This window comes from Ananas comosus, linkage group 16 (assembly GCF_001540865.1).
Source record: "Ananas comosus cultivar F153 linkage group 16, ASM154086v1, whole genome shotgun sequence".
Classification (NCBI taxonomy): domain Eukaryota; kingdom Viridiplantae; phylum Streptophyta; class Magnoliopsida; order Poales; family Bromeliaceae; genus Ananas; species Ananas comosus.
In genome coordinates, this window is record NC_033636.1 from 1629999 (window position 1) to 1640731 (window position 10733).

At 33.8% G+C, this 10733-nt stretch overlaps 1 protein-coding gene across 1 annotated transcript; it reads left to right on the forward strand.

The window, feature by feature from the left end:
* Nucleotides 3757-9840, forward strand: LOC109722572 (LEAF RUST 10 DISEASE-RESISTANCE LOCUS RECEPTOR-LIKE PROTEIN KINASE-like 2.8). The gene is made up of 4 exons (XM_020250665.1): nt 3757-4540; nt 5066-5098; nt 8608-8924; nt 9766-9840. Exons 1-4 carry the CDS (start codon nt 3757-3759, stop codon nt 9838-9840), a joined length of 1209 nt encoding a protein of 402 aa, XP_020106254.1.

Genomic DNA, 10733 nt, shown 5'->3' on the forward strand with positions numbered 1-10733 from the left:
CTCTTTAAAAGTCAAGTCTTTCAACAAAGGCGTGTGGAAAAAAAGATCTTAAATTTTCCATAGCATGAAAGTTCTCTCTCTCTCTCTCTCTCTCTCTCTCTCTCTTTTTAAAGTCAAGTCTTTCGACAAAACAGTGTGGAAAAAAAAAATCTTAAATTTTCCATACCATGAAAGCTCGAGTAGGAAATATGAAATTTCGATGCATGTTAACATTATACGGCATGTTTCAATAACGTCATATTTCTTTAGCTTCCGTTTGGTAACAAAATATCTGAAAAATAATATTTTTTATTTTTATTATTCATTCAAATAAAATAAAATTTATCAGGTATAATTTATTCTAATCAAAGCGAATTATTTCAGTTGATCCTAAAATAACCCGTTAATTATACTCTTCCCCACCCCTGGAATAAAATTTATTCTTGGCGAATTCAAGGGTGGGGCAATAAACAAATGATTTTTTCCTTTTCTTTTTGACACCTCGATCCACACATCCTCTATTTATGATGCCTCGCCCTACACCCCCACTTTACTCCATCCTTCCATCTCATTTCTATATATAGTATTTACTAGTATATATATTATTAGTATAAATTTAATTACTGTAATAATAATCGACTGTCTCTAAAGCAAGTGACAAAGGGCTTGGTAGTTGGTACCTTAGGTCCCAAGTTCGAATCATAATTGATTCACATTTTCAGTTAATTTATTTCTAAGTAAAATAAACAAAGTGGGTAGCCTACATAATAAAGATTATTTTTTAATCAAGTTGATTAATAAATTACTTTTTACAACTATTGAAAAAATATTTTTCAATTTTTCATGTGCTATATATTCCATAACATATGCTATGAATGTGAGACATTCAGAAGGGCAGAATTGGCATTTAAAAAAATTCAATTAATTTTTTTCACTATTCTTTTCTTCTTTCAAAAAATTAAACAAACATCACATTGCTTATACCCTAACATAAGTTAATATAAATCCAAACAAAAAATTATTAGTATTCCTCTCTATTCTAGAATATTGAGATATACCAAAAATAAAAAAATTTATTCCATGTGACATAATTTCATTGCCAAACAGATTTACTAAGAAAATATAGTAATTTATAGATAAATTGAGAAGTATAATCATTAGGGATAAGATAAAATTGGAATAATATCTAACATTACAGACCAAAAAAAAAAAATAAAAATAATAGTAGGTCCCACCGCCCTCAAATAAATATGGTACATCCATGTGGATTTAGTAATGAGAATTCATGTATAGAAGATATAGAGGTATAGAGGTATAGATTGTAGCATTAAACTTAGGTTGGTGGTTAGTAATAAATATGGTACCCAAGACCCAAGTTCCTAGAGCAAGTGGCAAAAGGCTTGGTGGTTGGTACCCGAGACCCAAGTTCGAATCCTAATTGATTCACATTTCTAGCTAAGTTTATTTCTAAATGAAATAAACGAAGCGGATAGCGTGCTATCTATCTCTCTCAAAAAAAAAAGAAGAAAAAAAGCATTAAACTTAGGTTAAAATCGAGGATGTGGAACATAGAGACATATGGACATCTAGACAAATATAGACTAGAAGATAAGAAGGGAACTTGTAAGTGGATTTAGTGGATAACACTAGAAGTCATGAGAACTTAGAATATAAAATGGATACAAGTTGCGACTTTCTACAAGTGTCACAAAGGAGACGCCAATTTTTCTCGACTCCCTACTCGATATCGGAAAAAGCCGATTCCTCTCAACTCCCTCCCATATTTGGAAATGTTGATTTCCTTGGACTTCTAGTACCTATCGATTGGAGAGACGCTGATTGCTTTCGACTCTCTATGAATTGTATTGTAAGCAGTGAAACCAATCCAAGAGTTTGGTTAAAGATAAGTGATAGTTTGGGACAAACATATAATTCGATAACTAAACCCAAAACCCTAAATCCTAACAACCCAAAAACCCTAAAATCCTAACAACCCTAAAACCCTAAAATCCTAAAACCCTAAGGCTCCGTTTGGTTCGGATATAAGCAAGAATTAGTTATATCGGGGATAGGTACAAGAATGGATTTTCGTAGGAATAAGGGTATTTTTTTGTTTGGATGAAAAAGTGAGTATAAACTGGAACTAGAAAAATTATGTTTGGATAAAAATCTGAGTATTACGTGGAATAATTGGTAGTTATAGATAGAAAATAATAGTTTTACCTCTATAATTGAATTTAACATTTTAAACTAATAATTTTAAATTAAAAATTTTAACTTTTAAATTTTAAAATTTGAAATTAAAATCAAAATTTTTAATTTTCAAAATTTAAATTTTAAATATCAAATTTTAAATTTAAAATCAAATTTAAATTTGAAAGATATAAAATATAAAATTTTAAATTTTAAATCTAAAAAATTAAATTTAAAATTTAAAAATTACAAAAATCAAATTTATAATTTAAACATTAAAATTTATAATTTAAAATTATAAATTTAAATTTTAAAAAATTAAATTATAAATTTTAATTAAAAATCTCTCTCTCTCTCTCTCTCTCTCTCCGGGAGGGGTGGAACAAGTGTTCCACCCCTTGTTCCACCCCTTGGGGTGGAACACTTGTTCCACCCCAACTTGGTACAATACCACCCCAACCTGGTACAATACTAGGTTGGGGTGGAACAAGTGTTCCACTCCCCGCAAATTGTGTTTGGGTACAAGAGGGGGATAACCTCCTTATCCCCCCTCTTGTACCCCATTCCAAACGGGGTGTAAAAGATCCTAAAACTTCAATATACTAAAACCCTAAAAATCCAAAACCCTAACACCCCTAAAATTCTAAAACCCAAATATCCTAAAACCCAAAAAAATTCTAAACCCTAAACCCTAAACTCTAACAACCCTAAAAGCCTAAAATCCTAAAAACCTAAATAATCCTAAAACCCCAATGTCCTAAAACCTTAGAAGCCCTCAACCCTAAAACCCCTAAAATTCTAAATCCCTAATATCCTAAACCCAAAAAGAACAACCCTAAACCTTAAAACCCCTAATATCCCAAAACCTTTAAATCCTAAATCCTATAATTCTAAACTCTAAACCCGAAAATATTTCATTGGCGAAACGAGCAAACGACCAAATTTTAAACGGAGTTAATTAATGAGAGTAATTCGATAGTCTCATGAAATTAAAAGAGTATTTTTTATATTGATAATTTTTTAGAAATATCCATCTAATTAGGGATAACCGAAGAGTACTCAGAAAATTAGCCCAAAATCTCTTTCTTTAAAAATATCAGATTATATAAAAATAAAAAATGGCAATGATATGGGTACGGTAACTTTCATTGGAAGTGGAGATGGTTAAACCTACTATCTATGGTTAAACCTATTATCTTATGTAATTAGAGGTAGACGGACAGAAGAGTACTCTGCAAAGTTAACTCAATATTTTTTTTTTTTCCTTCAATATACCTAATTATATAAAATTACTATTCAAAAAAATAAAAAAAGGGCAATGTTTAGGTTACGATTGTTTTTATTGAAAGTGGAGATAAATAAACTTGTTTTTTTTTTGCAGTAAAGGATGATGAAGCGAGTTAAAAATTATTTTCAACCTAAAAATAAGCTAGAGGTGCGTAAATAGACCCTTGAGCCGCAAATAAAAAATTTTAAAACTTCGAACGACTCCATGTAAATAGGCGAGAGTTCTGAGTGTGGGATGCACATAAACCATCTAACATTTCTACTCTATACCAATTCCGTGAACCCAAACTTCAGACCATGCCATCATCTATTCCTATCCTCCTCCTCCCCGTCCTCTCTTTCCTTTCCCTTCTTGCCATTACCTTCTCCTCATCCGATGATCCCTCAATCAATTGCTCTTCTTCCTCCACCTGCGGCGGCGTCAGCATCTCCTATCCGTTCTGGCGCTCCGACGGTCCTCCGTCTTTCTCCGCCGTCCACTGCGGCTACCCCGGATTCGGGATCGCCTGCGAATTAGAAGACAAGCAGCAGCCTATCCTCCAGATCGGTTCCGACCACTACTACAAGGTCACCAATATCGATTACACCAACCGCACCATCAACCTCACCGACATGGACGTCGTCCTAGCGACCCCCGACACGATTGGGTGCCCGAGATCCCTCCACAACTTCACGTTCTCCAGCGACGTTGCCTCTTCGCTGAATTACACCGGCGCGGACGCCAATCTCACCTTCTTCTTCGGCTGCTCCGTCAACGACCCCAGCCCGTGGAACGATTTTCCGCAGCAGAACGTGATTCCCTGCGTCGGCTACGGGGACAAGAGCTCCTTCGTCTTCCCCAGTAACGGCATTCCGCCTGAAATTCGGGGCGTCCCGTGTGAGGACGTAGTGGTGGCGCCGGTGCTGCTTCATTTCCTGGCGACGTATGATTTCATCGAGGCGCTGAATCACGGGTTCCAGCTGGCCTGGATTGCCGGCGCTCCCGAAGGCTGCGAGGAATGCGAGCGCTCCGGCAGGCGCTGCTGCTTCAACCAGACGCGCAGCTTCTGCTCCGACGCAACGCCAGCCGGCTATTGCCCTGGTATGGCTTCATGCCTGCCTGCTCTTTCTAGTACGAGTTTCGCGCTGACAAAATAAAACACCAGCTAGCTTAACAAGATTTTTAGTACGATTGCACAACTTAGAAAAATTGACAGGGCATTGTTGAAAGAAAGAAATGCTTTGGATTAATGTCTGAACAATGTCTGATAAATTCATAAATCAGTAAACAACATTTATAACATCACAAATTTGATCGAATGCATTACCTCCGATTTCAGGGTGAACTGAAAACTTATAAACTGATCTAAATTAATCGGTTGGAGAAAATTAAATTAAAACGCAACTACACAGCACAGTACTGTGAAAAATCCAAAGCAAACCAAATCAAAAGCTTAATATTAGGTTTCTTTCCGATTTTTTGTTTTTTTTTTCTTTTTCTATTTGAACAGTTGGATCCTTAGATACTGTCTAAATAATATATTGTTCTAAAAATCATTTCGTTCTCTTTTTTCTTTATTACTGCTATCGTAATTAACCATGCAAATTATTGCCATGCATGGTGCAGGTTATGAGAGTTCAAAGAAGAGTTGGAGAAGAGGTAATAGTGCTCGAAACTACCATCCTTTTAATTATTTTTTCTAATTAATTAAAAAGTGTTGTTTGATTCTGAAACATTTTTTCTCTGCTGCGCATAGAAAAGTCTTTATATTTTTAAAAAAAAATTAATTGCAAGATTCTCACTCTCAATGATAGAAAATGCAATTTTCTTCTTCTCAACATTTACTTTGTTTTATGTCCAAATCAAGCTAATANAATTAAAAAGTGTTGTTTGATTCTAAAACATTTTTTCTTTGCTGCGCATAGAAAAGTCTTTATTTTTTTAAAAAAAAATTTAATTGCAAGATTCTCACTCTCAATGATAGAAAATGCAATTTTCTTCTTCTCAACATTTACTTTGTTTTATGTCCAAATCAAGCTAATATATAGATTGTAGCCTAAATAGAGAAATGTTGTTTACTTTCCAAACTGCCAAAATAATTTCAGTACGAGTTTTATAGTTAATGAATCGCAGAGATTGATCACCACGCGATTAATTTAGAGACAACATGCTTTTATATGAGTCAACATATATAAATTCGTTCAATCTCCTCTATAGTTGCATGTCATAAATTAAATTTATATATTAGTTCAATCACCTCTATAGTTTAGTGCCAGCTGGTAGGGGCCATTTGATTTCATGTAAAACTATAAAAAAAAAAATTTCGGTGGTATTGGTGCAAGAAAAATAGTGCCAGCCGGTAGGCGGCTTAGTAAGCGTGCTTAACTGGCGTGGACAAATTATAATATGGTGTGCTAAGAGCTGCTGAAAATGAGGAGCCCCTGGGCAGAAACGGATGAGAAAGTGGGTGAGGAACGTGGGAGTAATTCCCGTGACCAATAAAGAAGCAACTGTAGCATTCCCCATGACACAAGTCGCACGGTAACTGCAGGCTGACAGTAATACTATAAATTACACAACGATACCTGAAATAAGAATCTTTCTTCCTTACAAACAAGAAGACCATTCTTATTTCAGCATTTCTCTGTTTTCTTGGAGTAGAACTACTTTTGTAATCATTCCTTTTCTACAGTTTAAGAACTTTTCTAGATATAGATAGTGATTAGGAGTACCATATAAATCTCTGCAAGCTTCCAGTTCCTATTACAACCCGCTTGGTTCTTTCAGCTGAGTTTGCCTTAGACCTCAGTTCGGCATATCGTATTGAGGAAGAACCCGATTAAGTCGATTCCTACTCAATCGAATTGCTTGATCGTGGCACACTCGAGAGTTAGTCCGAAAACTAATCTGCCACTAGAAAACTCATCTGATTCGTCAACTACTTGACCTGGTCAACCACTCGATAAGTTTGGTTCGCTATCCAATAGGTGGGAAAAAAATTTGGAGGAAAACAAATTTTACCTCTTTGGTCTTTGTTATGTCCGAAAAGTTGTTTTCCATCATGACTTTTTGCTTGAAAGAAAAAGATATAAATAAAAAACTATTGTATGTATTTTCTCATAATTTATATATTATATATTATCAATATATAATAACTACAATCCGATTTAAATACTTCTATACCGTTAAACTTGCAAAAGATATACATCAACTATTAAAAATTATTGATTTTGAACCCTTTCGATCGCTAGGTAAATGATATAAAAAAATTACAAAATTTATTTTCTAGATACCTCAAATATATTAGATCAAGTTTAACAAAGCCGATCGTCGATTTGGAAGCTCCATAATAAAAAAAGGCTTAGGAGCACGGAGGCCTCCGTGCTCCTAATAGCACATAAGAACTACTCACTCACTCACTGTCTCTCTCTCTATATATATATAGGATTCGGGCAGAACCAATGCTTTTAAGATATGTGATATATTCACAACCTAGTCAAGGGTAATATGATAATTCAAAGTTGACGTGATGTCAAAGAAAAATTTGTTTTGATACTTCTATTCAAAATGAAAGTGTTTAGATAGACCTCACAGCACACTACAATAAAAACGGTGTATAGCGACACTTTTAAATATCGATATAGGTCAAAAAAAGTGCTGCTGATTAAATTACCGACACTTTTAAAAAGTGTTGTTATATGTGGGGTTGTTAGGTATATAGTGACAGTTTAAGAGTGTCGGTATAACATAAAAAATGTGCTGTTAATTTACCAATACTTATTTAAGTATTTAGCAACCACCGGAACTCCACCACGTTGGCTGCGGTAGCTGAGGAGGAGGGGAGCGAAGGGCTCTTCGTCTAGGATTTCAGTGAATTGAGTGAGGGGAGAAGGGGGGATGGTGATCGATTTTTTTTTTCTTTTTTATTTGTAATCGGCCCGAATGGGCTGGGTGGGATGAGTTGAGCAGAGTAACATTTTATTTTTTGTTAGATTGGGCTTTATATTTAGGCCTTAATAGATTTTTAAAAAAATTTTGGCATAAATGGGATACTTACACAAAAGTGTCCCAAACATATATCCCTATAATCTAATTCTGTTGTAGTGACATAATGTGTTCAAATCAAACTTTAATCATTTGATATGGTTTGTAAGATCTAGATGGCTTATATATCCAAAATCATAACTTTTCAAAATTCATTATTAAGACATTTAACAATTGTAAAATCAACAACATAGATAGGTTTGTTGTTTGATGCTCGAAACTCGAAAGTATGTATAAAATTCGTGAGGTGTCATTTATAAGACCTTTTAATATTGTGGATCAAATTCAATAGATTAAGCTATGACTGAGGAGCTTCTCATTTATTTATTTATTTATTTATTTAGGTGCAAGCAATAAGTTCTTTCTCCTAGCCTCCCTCCTTAAAGATGGCAGTGGCTAATTAAGAAGTTGCGTAATTGCCATATCAGAACCGCAATTGAGTTTATAAATGTGGCAGTGGCTAGGACTATATGTTAGGGCGACAAAATTAATTATTATGACAATTGATGACAAAATTTGATTATAACAATTCAGAAAGTTTGAGTTATAAATATGTAACAAATTAAATATTGAGGTCAAAGCGCCATCACCTCCTAGTTTAATTAAAGGATTATGAAATCTAAAATTAACTTAATGAAAGATGTAAAATTAAAGATAAGTGATTCATTGATATTCCTGTTAGGCATGGCAAGTGATGAAACAATTATTAATATAGAATATTATATATTGATGACAAAATTTAAATCACCATAAATTATTATCTTCGTCCTTTATCTATCTATATTACTCCAAACCTTTTTAGATTATTTACAACTTTCAACATACTATATAGGGATGCAAGGTACGTATGACTGAAATGACTAGTTTTGTGGCATTCTTGAAACTTAAAGTTAAGATTCTTCTATCCTTTTTTAACTATTTTGTAAACTGGATTTTAAGAATAACACAAATTTTCAGATAAAATACAATTATAGTTTTTTTGTATGTACATTTGTAGTAATTGGTTGTTGTTTCATTCTAGTATTAACTATATTATCTTTCACTGCACACAAATAACAAAAGATGTTATACTTATAATTATAATCGAGTTTTCTAATGGAAATGCACTCTTGTTACCTATGCAGAAGTATTCATTGGAGTTGGAGGTGGTCTGTTTGTGTGCCTATGTCTCATTGCTTGTCTCTTATGTTATAAGAAGTCTTGTGACTTGCTAGTATGTTGGAAGAAGAAATCAAAGACTTCGCCAAGTGTTGAATCCTTCATACAGAAATATGGATCCTTAAACACAAAATGGTACAGATATTTAGAAGTAAAAAGAATGACCAAGTCCTTCGCTGACAAGTTGGGACAAGGTGGTTTTGGCATTGTTTATAAAGGAAGTCTTCCTAACGGCCATCNCACCGAAAGAGACTTAATGAGTGAATCTATGGGGTTCTCTGAAGTGCCAATCTTCACATTCTCCTGTTACACTTTTTTCAATTTCTGTTGCATCGAAACGATAATTTGACATATAGCGAAACTGATGGGGTGATCAAACTTTTTGATCTCATTCGGTTCTTATACCAGTTTGTTATATATCCGCGACTATGTAGATACAGATTTTCTCTGGTACTAGTTTAATTTAGTAATCCACAACTTACACTGATATCAAATTTTCTCTTATACTAGTTTGTTATGACAAAAGGAGAAAAGATCTAGTTCACCGATGGTGAAGTACCCAAAAGAATCAGAGACGGAGAAGAAAAATAAAGCATATACGTATTTACATGGTTTGGCCATCAGTCTATATCCACGGATGATGACATAGTAGAGATTTTCATTATAATAAAAGTAGTGTAAAAATTATGTCTCTTTTACAAAATCTTAGTCCTGAAAATGCACCCATACTTCTTCTCAACTACCACACCAAATTAATAAAATAAAGGATATATTTATTATAGTAATTAAATCCAAATAAACTAGGAACACAAATTTGCAAAAATTAGAAATAATCTCTATAATATTAGGCATAAGTAAAACTTAATTTAATAGAATAACTAAAAGATAGTAGGAATAAAAAATCTTGCGATTTTAGAACTGGAGACATATATAACAGATAAGAATAGTCAGTCATGAGTCATAATTCATTCATTTGTTTCTTTCCGTTCGAGTCTTTTTTTTCTTTGACCGCCCAATTCATTTCCAAATGTATCCATATCACAAAATATTAAACAATTATTAAATATCTGGGATTTTTTTAACTATTTAAACAATTATTAATAATTGGATATTTGGTTTTTAAGGTTTTCAATCTTGTTCGGGAGCCTTCAGGCCTCAGAAAACCCCACAAGTTTAAACAATCTAAACCGGAGAACTAAGTCAGGATCAAACTCTTTACCTCAAAGACGACTCTAAAAGCTTGACAACTATTAGATTAACTAGTAATTGTTATCTTGCCTGTTTGTTAGTATTACTAACTTGGAGTTGAAGCGTTTCGTTTCTTTCGAACTTCTTATTTATTTTAAATTAACTTAAAAATTTGAATAATCTTTTGAGTTTAGAGGGTCCAAAATTGTACATGGGTCTTGGTTTGGAGAGTTAAAACCTCTTACGAGACTAATTTCTTTTATTTTGCAAGGAATTTGAGGGCCCTTCAAAGCTACGCACATAATACCAGAAAAAATTTTCACCTAAATTATTCGTGTATCTCAATTAAATTTTTTGGCTCAAAATTTAACTCAAGTCTCTCTCTCTCTCTCTCTCTCTCTCTTTAAAAGTCTAGTCTCTCTCTCTCTCTCTCTCTCTCTCTCTCTAAAAGTCTAGTCTAGCAAGTACGGTTTCTACACGACATAAAGAAGTCTTTAAATTTTCCACTAGGACGAAAGTTCGAGTAGGAAATAATTTCATATTTTCTTTTTAGTGTACTTACGGTCCTTTTTCCGTGCATGTTAACGTTACACGGCATATTTCAATTTACTCAAAAAAAAAAAGAAGATAAAATTAGACCAATTTGAATAAAAAATTTATAAGTTTCCAGCTTTTACAAAATTTGACCGTCTTTCTTGATTTCGTAGATTCGGTTCGAATTTTTAGTAAACTGATTAAAATACCATTATACTTTCTTTTCTTTTTTTTTTCTTTCTGGTGTTCTTTTTTTTTTCCTCGCCAAAGAAGGTGACGGAGGCGAAAGCGGAAACGGCCCCCCTGGCCTCTGCTCCTCACGCCCTCACCCTAGCCTAAGCACTCTCGCCCTCATCGCCTCCGACCCCGT